Genomic DNA, 16,739 nt, shown 5'->3' on the forward strand with positions numbered 1-16,739 from the left:
CCAGTAAAAGGTCGTTTAGTCATCTTACCATCAAGGCAAGATTCGCACACTGGCAAAGAACTTTCTTCTAACTCACTTAGAAGTCCATTCTTCACCAATCTCTCAAACCTATTGAGAGTGATGTGCTCTAAACATAGATGCCAAAGTTGGGCATTTTCTTTTGGAGAAATTCATCAACATTTTGATACGGCAGTTCTGAACATTTCAATATTATGGAGAGAATTAATGGCTAACGGCCTTAGCACATATAAATTCAATTCAGAATTTGTTGTGCAAATAAAAACACCATCTTTATAAATAAACGTTTTACTCAAATTAAAAGAAACGGTGTATTTACATTGCAATAAACACTTTACAGAAATAAGGTTCCTTTTTAGTTCAGGAACAATATATACATCATTTAAAATTAGAAACTTATTCTCTAAAGCTAATTGGAGTCCTCCCACTGCCACAACTGAGACGATGTGCCCGGTGCCTACTCGCATCGTCATCTCACCAGCCTCCAATTTTCACCAAGATCTAATCCTCTGAAAAGAAGAACAAACATGGTTAGTGTTGCCTGAATCAATTATCCAGGCAAAATCATCATTCTCCACTAAAAAAGTTTCGAGCACAAGTAAATCACATTTACCTTTATCCGCCTTGGCTGCTTTCTTCTCCTTCAAATACCAATGACAGTTCCTCTTCCAATATCCATCTTGGTTGCAATGGAAACACTTTCCTTTAACAACTGGTGGACGCCTCCTCGGGGCGACAGGCGGTGGGTTAGCAAGTGCCTTCCCTTTTCCCTTACCACCCTTATTCTTCTTCCCCTCTGCAGAGTTAGAAGTAGAAGGTGCAGACTTCGTTCCTGAGGTCAAACCTCTATGGAACGTCCTTGAGGATGAAGAAACATTTGCCTCACCCTTCTGCCTCTCCTTACTTTTCAATAAAGATTGGTATGTTTGCAACTCATTGAGGAGAGTTGTAAGGTTATATTTCACTTTGTTAAGAATCACATTGCTGACAAAGTGCACGAAGCTCTCCGGCAAAGAATGCAGAATTATGCTAACCTGGCTGCCCTCATCGTTGGTAGACCCATTCAACTCCGCCACATTGAAGTGGATCATCATGTTTAGCACATGTTCACAAACAGATGTGCCTTCTTGCTTTTTGGAGTTGGATATGTATTTAAGAACCTTATGCATAAGTTGTTCAGACGATTGTCCAAACATCCCCCGTAGGGACTGCATGATCTCACGGGCTGAGACTATAGGCTCATGCTTCTTGGCCAAGACGTCAGAAAGACTTGCCAAGATATAGGCTCGGGCCTTCTCATTTGCCCTTGTCCATCGCTTATATGCCTCCCAAACATTTCGAGCGACATTTGGAGCTAGAATAGGAGGACAAGCCTCTGTGAGAATGAACATGAGATCCTCGATGTTTAGGATCGTTGTGATCATGTGTTTCCATGTTGAAAAATTATCGTCAGATAATTTTTCGACGCTTAACAACGATAAGATGGTTGTAGCCATTTGAAAAAGTTGCTGAAAAAACAAACAAATCTTTATTAGATTTTGCTAAACCACTTTTAAACCAATTAGTTTTGCAAAACAGTTTCAAGTACCCTAAGTTATAAACTTCTATTTTGCAATGATGCCCCAATGAGTCAAGACAAACGCCACCGGTGGGGTAATCAGTTGCTCTTTCACTGGGATGTGACATTCTCAACCATTAGACAGAACTAACTCTTGGAACTGAACCTAACAGCCACCATTTTTCGGTCCAGAATCGGTAACCTTTAACTATTTCGTGTAAGTGTAACCCCTCGTTTTCGGTGCCAGAGTCCCGTCCTAATGCGCTTACCGTAGGGTAAAGATAGATTAGGACAAAAGACTAAGTTACCTTATCTTCTTATAGAAGATCAAATAAAAAAGTGGTTTAGCAAAATCTAATAAAGATTTGTCATCCTTTAGGGGGTATTCCCAGGGTGCCTCGAGGCGATGCGCAGTAACTTTATTCAACCTAACGAGGGAGACCGAGGGATATGCTGTCGCACTTCCCGCTCCCACTTACTATGAACATTCTCTCCATCCACCTTGATATTGACCTACCCAAACACCATCCGTTAGGGGGACACGCCAAAGGTGTCGCGAGGCCAAGGATAGATCTCACGGTGTGGACTATTTAGGAGATAAGTGAAAGGTTTAAGTGAAGCATCTTATGTCCCAAGTACCTCCCACTGAATGTCTACTTAGGGATTCATTAACCTAGACAATCTGACTACTGATTTTAGTCTAAGTCTTCTTTTTAAAGTCTGCTCATAAACAACATTTGTTTATGAAATATAAACAAGTTCAAGTAGTCACATTTAAAAACTTTAATGGGCGGTTCTTAACTTGCATGCATGCATCAAATCTATCTAATTCACCTTTCCAGGTAAGTTCCCATGTAGGGGTGTTACGTTTCCGTCAACTTAAATACCCCAGCCTAGACAGAACCCGCCTTAGACAAAAGGTCCCTTATAGATAGATTTGCTACACTTTAACATTTTATTAGCCAATTTAATCTTATTAAACTGATTAAAAGATTAAAGCCTTAGGGTTGCTAATCATATTAGAACCGTGATCTTAGGTCTATGTGATCCAAGTTTTAAACATTTTAAAACCATGAATTAAACCTAAGTGAGCATGCATGTCTTTCTTATTTCTTTTAGTTCTAATTTCTCTTTAACTCTTAAAAAGAAACAATTAAAAACATTGCACATAACGAGGCATTTATAACATTTATAAAGTAACCTATGTGTCATGCTTCATGCAATATCCCGTCATTACTATATAACTTTTATATAACGCGTAATAACCAAGCAAACATGCTATCATTCACCCTTATACTATAACAATTATAATATAAAGATGATGCATGTCAATGCTTTTTATGCATGCATAAATATAACTCTTGTATTATATGATGCATGAGTATGCTCTTACATAATTAAAATCATGCTTCTCTAAATTATAACAATTACAATAAAGAGATGATGCATGATCAATGCATAACCTAAGGTGGGATTTACTATATGTGCATACCATATGACATATAAAACATACATCGCATGTATTAAACAAAGAGATTAATGGACCAGGATGAGCCTTTAAACCAAAAAATCGGAATGAAAATCCTATTTATTACATTTTTCATCGAGCAAACCGGTACACAGGCGAACCGGGTCTTGAACCGCCAGGAGGTCTTCATCGTGTAGCAAACTCCAGCAAGTAGATGATCGTTCAGCGCGCACTAGACGATAGGAACATTAGCAAACAATCGCGTAGATGACGACGAGGCTGCAAAGCCCAATCGTCCATGCGATCATGTAGCGTGACGCCAGGTAAACGATTTACCTTGAGTTACTAAGCGATAGTTTAGTCAGTTACCAAGTGATGAAGCTTGCTGACCTAAACGATTGTCTAGCGTGCGCATTAAACGATACTCAGTGATCGCATGCCCGATTGTCAACCCGATACGCTTGATCACATACCCCATCGTTTAACTGATGCGTTCAACCGCGATCGCATACTCCTTCATCTTCACGATGCGATGGACAGCGATCGCATAGAACCTCTTCTGCACGATGCAATCAACCCTAGATCATCTCCTTCCTCGAAGAGCCGCAACCTTTGCCTAGAACTTCGACGAACGACTCAAGACTTCAAACATTTTGAATACAAACTCGATTACAATTATTTATGCCCAAAAATGCAAGAGCCTTTACAAACAACCGCAAATGTAAAAGGAATTAAATAAACCAAGGCAATTCATCCCGAAAACATCCATTAATCCGGCACATCCACAGCAGAATTAACATTTAAAACAGCGTAGAAATACACCCACCTTGAATGTATACGTTATTTCATTACAACAGATGAAATCCGAGTATCAGAAACTTGGCTCTGATACCAATTGAAGGTTCTCATACCGAGAGTTCCATGAGCAGGTTTAGATCGCTCCGATTTCACAGTGACTGAAACACAAACGATATACATTCAACACATACAGTTATGCATATAAACCTCATTATCGGCATGCTCAGAATACAATAATTAACAAGGAAAGAGTTCATACTAGATGAAGACTCTCTTCGAATGTCTGAACCCTAGGCAGCGGAAAAACCCCCACAGATCTACCAATACCCGGCAAGTATATCGACTGCAACAGCACGATCAGAACGTACATGAACAATGCAGTGGAGACGATACCACCACAAGAGAAACCCGGGTATCCTCGGCGTCAAAAACCCAAAGAGTGGACTTTGGTGAGTTTGGTAGAGGACGAAGGAGAACGCGTCGTGTAGACGATAAGCAAGTGGGATATGAAACTCTGCTATCATATAATGGAAATGCTTATCGTATAGTAGAGCTACACTATCGTGTATGAAAGACTGAACAACCGTTTAGGGAAAACGTATACAATCGTTTAAAGAAAATGTGAGGCAAACGATCGTTTAGACGTATGAGCTTCTATCGTATAGGCTCTCGCGATCGTTTTCACGGATTCTTTTGTGCGCGGACGATAATACAAATGCATGATCGATAAAAATGAAAACAATTTTCATTTTTAATCCGCCGGTTACCATAACCATCACAACCCACTTCCTACATCCAAACGTGGATAAATTCGTTAATTATCAAATAATTAATCAATTAATTAATTAATAAATATAATCATATTATATTTATATCCTATAGTTTGATATCATATATCTACTATAGTATTTTCTCCTCTACTTGATATAAAGCACATTTATATCTAATTTTCTCCAAAATAATATATCTCATACATTTAGCCAATTATATCATATATAATTGACCAGTCCAATTATATCATATATAATTGAACTTTCTCTTGTCAATTTGAACATTTCAAATTAACCCAAACACTGGTTCTCAACTTTATCCAAGCTACCCAGGTGACCTAATGGACCTGTAGCTCGAAGCTCCAACGGTACGTGAATAGCTGACTAAACCCTTTAGCCACGAGATCCACCATCCGTTAACTGTAAGTGATTCCACTAAAGACCAACAGCTGAACTCTTCTTACCACAGATATATTTTTGTGTCCATCGGATATAACCAATCATGAGTACGATGACCCTTCACAGATGCTCGTAAGTACAGCTGGGCCAATATACCGTTTTGCCCCTGTAGTTACATCTCACTCCTTAAGAACCATTGATTTCTCTAATGAACAATACAACATAGTCCAACTATGTGTGAATACCTCTCGAGCCAAGAGAAGGTGTGTGGCGCCACATCGTTCAAGCCTCGAAATCAGCCCTTAAGGGAGCCATCTATCTACTTACCCCTGCCTCGAGGAATGAGTGAATTCCATCTTGTGTAGCTGAGTTCCCAGCTCCCAAATCAAACGAATTTCCAAAATAGTAGGTTTGAATCGGCGACCTGACCACTCGCACCCATACAAATCAAAGGATCGCCCTCAATGGCAGGAGTTCTCAACTCACTTAGGATTGAGGTCATGTTACCTATTGTCATCCTAATGAAGTGAAGTCTCTGTCATGAACGGTGTTATATAACAAGACATTAACACTTCGTGGTCATGTCTTATACAAACTCTTTGTATTGGACGCCCCCGCTCGTATGTCCCCAACACGAATGATCAGGGTCAGACCATCTGTGACAAGTCATAACACTTGTGACCATTCCAAAAAGCGGGCCACGTCCGTAGCGTTACCAGGATAAGGTTTCCCTTCTTTATCCATTTACTACAGACCATTTTGGTTATCACTCAAGACATGATCCACTTATATGTCACCACATACATGCTTGAGTTACATACAGATAACCAGGGATTTTATATTTATTGGTTTGTGGTAAAGCAAATAAAATAAATAACCAAGCAAAAAACAAGATGTGAAGTAAATATCATATATTAACAACACAGGTGTTCGTATATACTGTTTACAAACTACAGGACACGAGACTTTAGGGCATCAACCCCAACATACTCCACCACCTATAAAGGAGAGATATACTTGTTATTATATGTTGATGGTATGCTCCTTGTAAGGAGCCCTAAGGTTGATCTATCTCATGTCAAAAGTCTTTTAAGTAGAGAATTTTACATGATGGACTTAGGTGAGTCAAAGAAGATTCTTGGGATTGATATTACAAGAAACAGGAATCAGTCTATCCTAAGCATAAATCAGATAGCTTATTGTGAGAAAATAATCAAAAATTTCAACCTAAATGAAGTTAGACTAGTCACTATTCCTATTGCTCAGCATATTAAACTCTCATATGTCAATTTCCATAATGACTTAGACTTAAACTATAAACAACAGATGGAAAGAATACCCTGCAATCAGGTAGTGGACAGTTTAATGTGCCTGATGGTCTCAACAATATCAAATCTATCCTATTCAGCTAATCTTGTTAACAGATACATGTCTAATCCTAGCAAAAGACACTAGGAAGCCACAAGTGAATACTAAGGTATCTAATTTGGTCCAAATGTGCTAAGCTAACCTACCAAAGATCAGATAAGTTAGAACTAAAACTTGTTGGCTATGTTGACTAAGATTTTGCTGGGATATTGACAAGAGGAGATCACTATCAGGCTATGTGTTTCTATATGGGGTAGCCTAATCAGTTGGAAAGCTACCCTACAGTCAATTGTAGCTCTATCAACAACAAGAATACATAGCATTGATAAAAGCAATTAAAGAGGGATTGTGGCTCAAAGGCTTGATGAATGATCTTTTAAACAATCAATAGTTAAAATCTACTATGATAACCAAAGCACTATTCATCTTTCTAAGATCCTGCAATTCCATAATAGAACATAACATGTAGATATGAAATTTCACTTTGTTCAAGATAAATTGAAAAATGAGAAGTAGAAATTTTAAAGGTTTATACCACGGATAACGCTACTGACACACTCACAAAACTAGTATCGAAGCTCAAGCCTCAAAGATGTTTCGAACTGATAGGCTTCAATCTACCTGAAAAAGGATAGGACAAGTTAGAGCTAGAAGATGCTTGAAGAAATTTACAGAGTTGGATTCAAGATACAGATTTGTAAAAGTAAATCCAATGACTATTTATCCCAGTTTATTTTTCTGTTTAAATTCATACATGTAACTGATCTCTCTCTTAACCGTATAAAAGAGGGAAATCAGAAGAAAACAATACAGTCAAAAATTAGAGCTTGTACTCATCTGAAAGAAAAATTCTCCAAGGATTTGATATTCCCGTGGATGTAGGCTCATTTTTAGTCGAACCACGGTACATGCTTGTGTCCTTATTCCTTTTCATCTTCTTTCTCTACATGCAAAGCAGATCGCCATTGGAAATCACAGAGGACTCAAGTTTCATCTAAGAAGTTAGAGAGAGAGAGATCATAGAGAGTGGTCTCTTTTTTTTTTCTTTTTTTTTTTTTTTTTGCTTCTGCCTTCATCGAAATTAGATGAAATTAGATTGACATCTGATTAAGAAAAATCACTTACTAGGTGTTTAATCTTCAAGCTGACTACGTGGATAATTCTCCTCCTTTTGTTTCACTAACCAACTTGAGTTACTGGGACCTTCAGATATTTGTGGACTCCTCTCTTCTTGTGGTTAATCAAAAGATTTGGTCTTGAGATAGTAATCAGTACAATCAGCCTAGTAGTATCCACATCATGAGAAACAAATAATAATTCTCTAAATATAAATTATTGAATTTTCCAGCAATTATATTTGTGAACTTTGAATAAAGCCAAATTTGTCGATTTGAAGTGCACTTGTGCATCAAATTCTAAAATATAATGATTACCAAATAAAAACAAACAATTACAATGATTCAAATTATTGTACGATGGACGATTTAATAAAATCATGAAAGAACTCACGAATTTTAACCCCCAAAAAAATTCAAAAAAAAAAATTACTTCATTATTTCGTATTACACATATTTTCTATATTTCCTTAACAAACACCCGAGTAATGTTTTTACAGCTTTTTTTTCCTCTCCCAATAGTAAGGTATGAAAAGGTAAACATTCTGGTATTTATTTAAGTTTAAGTTTAATATTTGACTAATAGTAATAGGTACCATCAATTAAACGTTTATGCATCATATAAAATTAATTTTTCGTCAAAATGAACCTAGCTCAACTAATATAGTATTATTATTAACTTTGAAGTTGAAGACTTGATTCTCCTACTTTTTAATTTTTATCCAAAAAAAAAAATGATATTTTCCTAATTTATTATTAAATGATTAATACATTCACATAAATAAAAGTAGCAACAAACTTTTCTTTTAAAGAAAGGATCGTTCGTCAAAAGAAGTATAATTCAGTTTGATATACATACACATACTTAAAACACGATAAATTTTAAACACACTTGAAACATAATAAAATTCCAAATGGGTATTGATTATGTATAGGTAGTCTAGATGGCATCTAATTCAGTACTCTTTTTTCTAAGATAATAAAAATAAAATCAATTAAAAATTTGTTACCACATTAACATATTTTTAATGGATGCACCTGAAGTTTTTTCATTTAAAGGTTTGGTTGATTAAAGTAGTGGGAATTGATTTTATTTTTAGCAAAGAATCCATTTGCTACACCCTACACTATCCTATCAGATTTTGATTTAAATCCAACTTTAGATCTGCATTTGGTCATACATTCTATTCAAAAGTGTTAATGAAGCCACAAAGAAATGTCAAAAAAATTCACCATTAAAAGAGGGGAAAAAGTGGATTATATGGAAATATCATATAATAAAAGGCAATATAACATATAGTATATTATAACATATGATGTGAATTATTACCCAACACTTTATATCCTTATCTAAATTACGTGTAAATGAATCCCCAACTACCATTTCTTCACATTCTCTTTCTTTATCAATCCACCCAAAATTAAAAATTAAAAATTGAACCCTTAACTTTAGCTAAATCCAATATTTGCCCATTTGGCCGGCCCTTTCCCTCTATTTCCCCGCCTATTTGTCAGATTTTCGTCAGCCTTTGGTGGAGTCGGGTGGGCTTTTAACATCAACGGATCAATTCCTTGTGGGCCTTGGTTGAGGCCCAATGGGCCCACGTAACGACCAGCCGTGGATCCAGTTACATGCGCGTTATGGGCTTGGGCCGTACTACGACTTTCGGTAGAGCAGGTCAGAAGTAGAAGAACAGCTGCTGCCATAACCACCCAATCGCCACCGTACTGACAGCTGAAATCCCGGCTACGCGCGGCGGCGCTGCGTCGGTTTGGATCAAAGATGCGCCTTCGTACACCATTGCACCGTCGCCACCGGAAGATGGGTTAGCCGTCGCCGGTGAATTCTGTGCCTCGGATGACTTCTGGCTGCATTTAAAGAAAGAAAAGAAAAAGAAAACCCAAATTAAATTTTTTTTATTAAGATAAATTATTGTGTTAAATGTCATTTATGACCTTTTTGACTACAGTTATATTAAAGGGCGTGCCTATTTCGCCCACCTTGAGGTATATTGTCGGCCACCACCAATGGCGGTTGACCATTAGAAATAGACAAAAATGCCCATCTCCTCCAACCAAATTTCCAGTTATACCCTTTCTATAGGCCGAGGCAACAATTACCGAAGAGACTCCAACGTTCATATTCAGGAGCTTTTTTCTGTATGTGGACGAGAATGCCCTTTGACGAGGGGTGTTTAGGTAAATTTACCTCGTGTTTGGCGATGGACAGAATGTGATGACGTAATCAGCACTGGCGCATGTGAAAGTGCTCGTCTTGTCATCGTACGCGTAGCTGTAAGCGCGTGGGCACGCTCTCTTGAAGATCTGGGAGTACATCGACGGCTGACAAGTGTCCGGTGTTTGGTACGCGCCTGTGCAACAGTACTGCGGTTGGTTGAATGCATCACACGCGCTTTTACACGCGACGCCTTCTCTCCCGTCGGCACTCGTCACGCGCAGCTCCGAGGGGCACGCGCCGTTTAGATCTACCACGCAGCCAGTGCTTGTGCAGTTATCGCCGGAACCACCCTGAGGCACCACCATCATCGGAAGATTGTAACCGTCCACTAGACTGACGTCGAAGAAATCAAGCCCGCCGGAGCCGTCGAGAGTGAACTCCGCCAGAGTCGCCGGTGGCGTTGCTCCATTTCCAGCACACTCTAGTTTGTTAGAGCCACAGTCGCCAGTAGCGCAGGAGAATTTTCCGTTGGAATCTTCAGAACAGAGTGTTCGCCCCCAGAAACGCCCGCCCCAAGACGCCGGCGCTGGTAGCGTCTTGGACTCTCCAGTCTGAAGAGAGAAACCTGTAGTGGGAAGCGGTGGAACACCGCCGTTCGACAGAACCCCCGGCCAAACCGTGAATCCACATTTGTTCACAAAAGTAAAGCTCGTCGAAAACCCACCTGAAAATCGAAAAAAGAGAGCACAACAAATCAACAAACCAGGGAACAAAAAACACCCAAATCAGAATCAACAATCAACTATTTCCATATTCACAGACCTGGTACCAACAGCAGCAGATTTAAGAGCGCTAATAGAAATTGAAATCCTGCCGCCGCCATTGGAACAGAGACAGAGGACCTTAAAGAGAGTAAAACAGAGGGCGAAACTGGAGACGAAGAAGCTCCGGCGATGGGGGGAAAAGCAGAGGCAGAAAAGGGGTAATGGAGAGGGAATGGTATTTATAGAAAATGAAGAGTAAAGAGGGAATGGGCAACGGCTAGAAGTGGTGGGGCAAGAGGAATTGGAGTTACAGAGAAATGTATTTTGTTTCTTACGGCGGTTAAAGGAGCATTGGGAAGCGTGAAGACAGAGTTGGGGTTCTGTTTTTGTCAGAGTGCAATTGGAGTAGAAACGGGGAGGCAATGTTCTTCAAGTTGAATGTAGAAGAATGAATTAGAGACAGAGAGAGAGAGAGAGAGAGAGAGAGAGATAGAATACTGATACAGATTTGGAGAACCGCCATTGTTAATTTGGGTGTTAGCGAAGAAGACGTGGTTCAAGTTGGTAGGGGAAAGTTTAACCGACTCGCTCTTAATTCAATTGGAGTGTTTGTTTGCGTTGGGATAAGGGTATGGGTACTTTTGGAATAAATTATTGGGCTTCGCATCCCAAAACTATATTAGATAAATTATTCGAGAAGACCGTATAGCATTTACCGACTTATTCTGTAGGTGTATTTAGTGATGAGTCTTCTAAGTGAAATAAAAATAAAATAAAATTATGGTAAACTTATGTTTAAAATGCCAGTATCGTATCGTTGTGCATATATGTAGTGTGTCCATTATCTCTAGCAAGTGCATTCAAGTCATATTCCTATTCTAAATTTGTTGGTCCGAATTTTTATTACGAAACAAAAGAAAGTTGTGCTTCAAGTACTAGACAAAAAGAAGTTCTGAGCCTCGCAAAATATAGTTATTGTGAAATTCTTTGAGCTCTATAGAACTGAATTGAAAATGAGAATGTAAGTGAACTCTTAATAAAGCCAAATAGGTGATTATTTGAATGGAGGCTCTATGGTACTTCGTTCAATGAAAGATTGATGGGAATGCGACTAAAATTTCACAAGCTAGATAAAAAGAAAATCGTGAGTACATAAGTGAAGATAATATCTTTATTAGAATGAGACATTTTAGATCACCATAAGTAAGATTAAAGTAGACAATATCATATCATGGAAGCTCCAAACTCATCCTTAGCACACGTATTAAGATGTTTTGTAACACCCCACATTTTTTTTAGTAATAATGTAATTTCAGTAACTTTATTATTTGGAATTTCAATAATTGTTATTAGTTAGAGGGCATTTTAGAATTTTGGACTGTGTGAAAATTTAATTGTTGACGTGAAATTATTCAAATTGAAAATTAATGGCAGGAATTAATTTTCTTTTGAAACGGAAATAAATTTAATAGTATAAAACGGAAAGGAATTAAATGTAATTATATTTATTTCCTTTTTTGTTTTTTTTTTATTATTATTATTGTTGTTGTTTTTTTTTATAAAAAGTCAAATCCCACCCCTTTTCTTCCTCACGTTCGTGAGCCCGTCCGATGCCGCCCAAAGTCGCCTCGTTAGTTTCTTCTTCATGACCTCCATCCACCACTGCTCAAGCGTCGTTCACTTTTGCCGTCATTGGATCTATCGATTTGGGTAAGATTTCTGCCGTTTGGGTTTGTTTTCGGTTGATTCTTGAATGCTCATTTACTTTTGGCATCAATTGGTTGATACTCATCGTGTTTCAACTTTGGATTCAAGTTTGTGAAGGTATTTAGGTGTTGTTCAGTGAAGTTGGAGTTTTTTTAGCAAGTTTTGGTAAGTTTTATGTTTTGATTACCCTCTTGTGAATTAATTTTGGTTGTTGATAAATTTTGGTAAAGTCATTTGGAAGTGATTTTTTTGACAAAGCTACATATGGATAATTTATTTGAGATATTAGTAGTGAAATATGTATTTGATTTAAGCTTTAATCATGCTAGTCTAATTTCAAATTATGATTATGGGGTTGATTCACGAATTTCATTCAAGATGAAGAAGATTTTGGTTTGCTAATTATTTGGGCTTAAAATTAGAGGTTTGGAAGGTGAATTCAAATTGGACCACACCTTAGATAAAGTTATCTGTAAATATTTTGTAATATTTGGGTGTTTGGAATTTGGCCTTAACTATTAATTTTGAAGCTTGGTTTATGTTTAAGCTTGAGTAAGGATTTAAGAATTTCACAAAGGATTTAAGAATCTCACAAATATTCAATTGCTTTTGGTTCGACTTAATATCAAGGTAAGTAATCTTACTACTGGAACTGCCCACATGTCAGGCATTAGATGTATGCTAGCATTTTAAATGAAGGTTATGGCAGAATGACAGCATGAAAGATTGATAGTACAACATGATTAAAGTATGTTCTGTTACGATATCCGAATTATTTATTTATGAACGTAGATACTTGAATGCTAGTATGAGATGGCATGTGCTTCCATGGTTGTATTTGATCTGATGATGTTGAGGTATACGTGTATGTTGTATAACCATGATGTTAAGGTATATGTGTATGTTGTAGAGCCATGATGTTGAGGTTTATATGTATGTCATAGATTCGTACAGTGATGATTATGATGTTGAGACTGTGCAAATGTCCTTACTGATTAGTTAGATGCCCATTAGATTTTGTGTTTCCTTCGGGATTCACCAGTTTGTGTTTCATTCGGGATTCACCAGAAATAGTGGGCATACTTAACTACAGTAGGATAGGACTCAGTCTCCTTCTTATTTCATGTGCATATGTGCTCCATGAGGACTAGAACAATTTATATGTTTCACCAGAGGTAGGTATCTAATCTAGAGGACATAGATGCCCAGCCTGACTCCAGTAGTGGGGTTACTTATTTTATACTCATTCTTTCCATGTTGTTGTTTCAGGTAAGGGTAGAGATGCACTGGCGATGGTCAAGCAAAATTCGTGATCGAGCCATTAGGACTAGTTTTTACGCTTCCGCTCATGATATTTAAAGTTATTTTCATGTTTCTCTTAATTTTTAGTTTTGATGTTTAAAACTTACTTTTAAGAATCGTTTTTCAGATTTATTTATTATCCTTTATGATTTATGGATACTCTACTATTGATTTAGTATTTGAATTTAATGAAAGTCTTTTGAACTTACCTTATTTAATTAGCATTTATTTCGCCATAATCGAGTGTCGTTTTGAGTTTCATGTCTGATGTATTTAGTAACGGCCTAACTTAAGTCCTAGGGATCGGATCGTTACATGTTTTTAGCTTCTAAAAATCAATCCCTATCTATCAACAAAGTTGAACTTTCCTTTTCGAAGTGGCATGTTCACATATCGAAATACATAAATAAAACAATTATTAATTATTAATTATTTAAACAATTGTCCAACTTATTATATGCAACCTACTTTTATCCGATGAAATTAACTTTGTTAACAATATGTGGAGTGGAAAATTCAAATATCTATCTTTCAAGTTCACAGTACAAATTTAGGTTAATTGACTTATGTTCATATATATATATATATAAGGGGGTGGGGTGATCCGAACCACGAATTTGTTGGTTGTTAACACCGAACACGTACTATGAGACAATTGAGTTATGTTTATTTTAGTAACTATGTTCACGTTCATTATTGAATTTACTTGTCATTTCACATCCTATGATATATAAGGATTAAATTGAACTTTTCATGGAACTTTGGAATGGAAAGAACCGTGACAAGTGAATAAAGTGGTTGAATATATTATCCTACCATGTACCATCCAAAGTGAAATGTTAGTTCAATTATCTACTTATTACCTACTATAATATATAGGAAGGTTTTTTTTCCCAAAAAAAAAAAAAAAAAAAACCTTTTGGGAGCCTAATTGTCATACTTTTAAAAGTATTGCCAATCTTTTGGCATTACGTTCAAACTTACTACAAAAGTCATTAATGTTTTTATTAATTAAAGAATGGGAGTAAAAAGGTATTTTCTTTACTCTTTAATTTCTATTTTACAATATCTTCCTTTAAATATTTTAAAAACTAATTTTAAACAAGTCCATGACACTATTTTACTATTTTACTTATTAGGTTATAGTATTTATTGTTTACATTTTAGAAGTGTTTTTTTAATAAGTTAAAATTCAAAGATTAAAAAAAAAGTTTTTAAAAGTTTTATTCTCTCTTTAAAATTTTGATTAAAATTCAAATTTATTTTTAAAATAAAATTGACCAACTAACTGTGAAGAAAAAAAAAAAAAAAAGAGAGAGAAAGAAACAAGTCTTTAAAAAATGTTAAGATATAGGACTTAGCTTTGAGTTTTGAATATTTAAAAATTAAACTTATAAACACAACTTTACGTACACTCATGTGCCAATTAAATTACGTTGGACACTTTTCAAGCATAAACCTACTTTAAAAAATGGAAAATTTTTATAAGTAGAAAAATTTCAAAAATATTTACACTTTCTAACAAAAGTTTCAAAAGTGTTTTGTACTTTTGGAACATTTTACTATAAAGTGTAAATATTTTTAAATATTTTTTAAAGACCTCTTAAAAAATATACATCTACGTTTTTTTTGTCATATATATATATAAACTTAAAAGCTCATATTAAGATTTATAAAAAGAAAGGAAAAATATCAATTTATATCAACTAAAACTTTAGAACAAATGATTTTATCCAAAATCATAAACTTTTTTACCTCTATCAATTTATACTTTTAGAATGGATAGTTTTCTAGGAAAAATAAAATATATATATATAGAAAAATTAAAACAATAAAAATCGTTGATAGTTATGATATTTTGTGTACACATATAGATATCATTGGGATTTTTTTCTTAAAAAAATATCACTGGGATATATAGATAGAATAGAGAATATGGGTAATTATTGAGGCAGATATTTCAAATAAATAATAATATCATATATCATATTTATAGTTACCCTTTCGGGAAAAAAAATTAAATAATATCTGTAGTTACACATTTTTAAGAGAGCCCACAGCTGAACTAACAAAAACCGACTCGACAAGTTTATAAATCTGCACAAAGGCTCCAAACACAAAAATAACAATAGAAAAAATAAATAAATTTCCATAAAAAACTAAACTATAAAAAAAAATATTTTCTTTAAGTTTATTTTATTTTTAAAAAGGTACTTCTTTTCTTTAAATTTTCCATATTAACATTTCGAAATTACTGTTGAAATAAACAAAATTAAAATTTAGATAGAAATAGAATAGTGTGGTAATTAAAATTTTTGTTTTACGTTCAGTCATTTTAAGTTTTGATTTATATTCTAGTAAATGATTTTCACGTTTTGAAATATTGATGGAAAAATAACAATATTTTGAAAGAATAAATGTATTTTAAAAATATTTTTTACGGGTATTCTTTTAGAAGAGAGGAGAATTTGTTCTATAAAATTGACCAATTTTTTTTAAAGAACTTTTGTATACAATTTTTGTAAAGAGCTTATATATACCAGTTTTTCATTATTTATTTATTTATTTAAAGAACTTCAAATTTTTTATTAATAATTGATATGCAACGTTCCAAATTTTATGGTGACGTGGCTGGAAAAGAGAGAAGCCTTCATCGAAGGAAGTCCTCCCGTGGAAGCCTCTCTAAGTTTTTTTTTATTTCTTTTTTTCAGGTCATTTGTATTATTTTCATTCGATTATTTGATATTTGGATTTTTAAGTTTATTTTATTTTCATCTTCTAATAATTGTGAATAATAATTTTTGTATGGTCTACACGGTTGGAATAGTTGATTGCTTGGGTATTAAATTTTTAAGAGACTCAAACGGTATTTCTAGTATATTATTAAAAATTTATAAAGATAATAAATAATTAATAAAATGTCACTAATATGAATATAATATAAATAATGAAATATTTTAATTTATTTTAAAAAAGTAAAATGTTCCATTACTGATTTAAATATCTTTTTCAATAAATATCCATTGACATTCTATCCATATATTGATTGACAATTTCATGAAATTGAGACCTAAACATTTTATAGGTTGGTTGATCGATAATCCCATCATAAAACACTTTATAATTTGCTTTAAAACTATTGTGAGAATATCATTGTTAGATAAATAGTTGCATCTCATTGATTATTCTTTAAAACTATGGTCTATTGTACAATAATTAGTCTCTTAAAATATGAATTATAGATTCTAGTGACTAACTCTTCAGTGCGATAAATGTTCATCGGACATGAATTT

At 35.0% G+C, this 16,739-nt stretch overlaps 2 protein-coding genes across 28 annotated transcripts in view; both read right to left on the reverse strand.

The window, feature by feature from the left end:
- LOC120075327 (uncharacterized) overlaps nt 1-7,669 on the reverse strand; it is a 45,812-nt gene extending 38,143 nt beyond the window's left edge. For 12 of the 26 annotated variants that reach the window (XR_016529380.1, XR_016529383.1, XR_016529382.1 and 9 more), the window contains exon 1: nt 6,915-7,669. Coding sequence is in view for 2 of the 26 variants with exons in the window: in XM_090313323.1 (XP_090169449.1) it covers nt 520-527; nt 632-1,514 (891 nt within the window). In the remaining 24 variants the exon portion in view is untranslated. Of the gene's footprint in view, nt 1-290; nt 528-631; nt 1,527-6,914 lie in introns of those variants that run through there. The other 14 variants (XR_005481288.2, XR_005481290.2, XR_005481296.2 and 11 more) reach the window with 8 other exon arrangements.
- A 1,100-nt stretch (nt 7,670-8,769) lies between these two features.
- LOC120076821 (thaumatin-like protein 1b) lies at nt 8,770-11,250 on the reverse strand. 2 transcript variants are annotated; one of them, XR_016529280.1, is made up of 3 exons: nt 10,496-11,000; nt 9,496-10,397; nt 8,770-9,363 (listed from the first exon to the last, which is right to left on the reverse strand). XR_016529280.1 is itself a non-coding variant. In XM_039030752.2 (3 exons), the coding sequence occupies exons 1-3, from the start codon at nt 10,554-10,556 to the stop codon at nt 9,174-9,176; spliced, it is 945 nt and encodes a 314-aa protein (XP_038886680.1). In that variant the 5' UTR covers nt 10,557-11,250; the 3' UTR covers nt 8,770-9,173. The 2 variants fall into 2 exon arrangements, 1 of the variants encoding a protein (XP_038886680.1); XM_039030752.2 differs by having other exon boundaries at nt 9,704-10,397; nt 10,496-11,250.
- Between the last annotated feature and the right edge of the window lie 5,489 nt (nt 11,251-16,739).

The sequence above is a fragment of the Benincasa hispida genome, chromosome 4, assembly GCF_027475165.1.
Source record: "Benincasa hispida cultivar pf3 chromosome 4, pf3_genome.v1.1, whole genome shotgun sequence".
Lineage (NCBI taxonomy): Eukaryota > Viridiplantae > Streptophyta > Magnoliopsida > Cucurbitales > Cucurbitaceae > Benincasa > Benincasa hispida.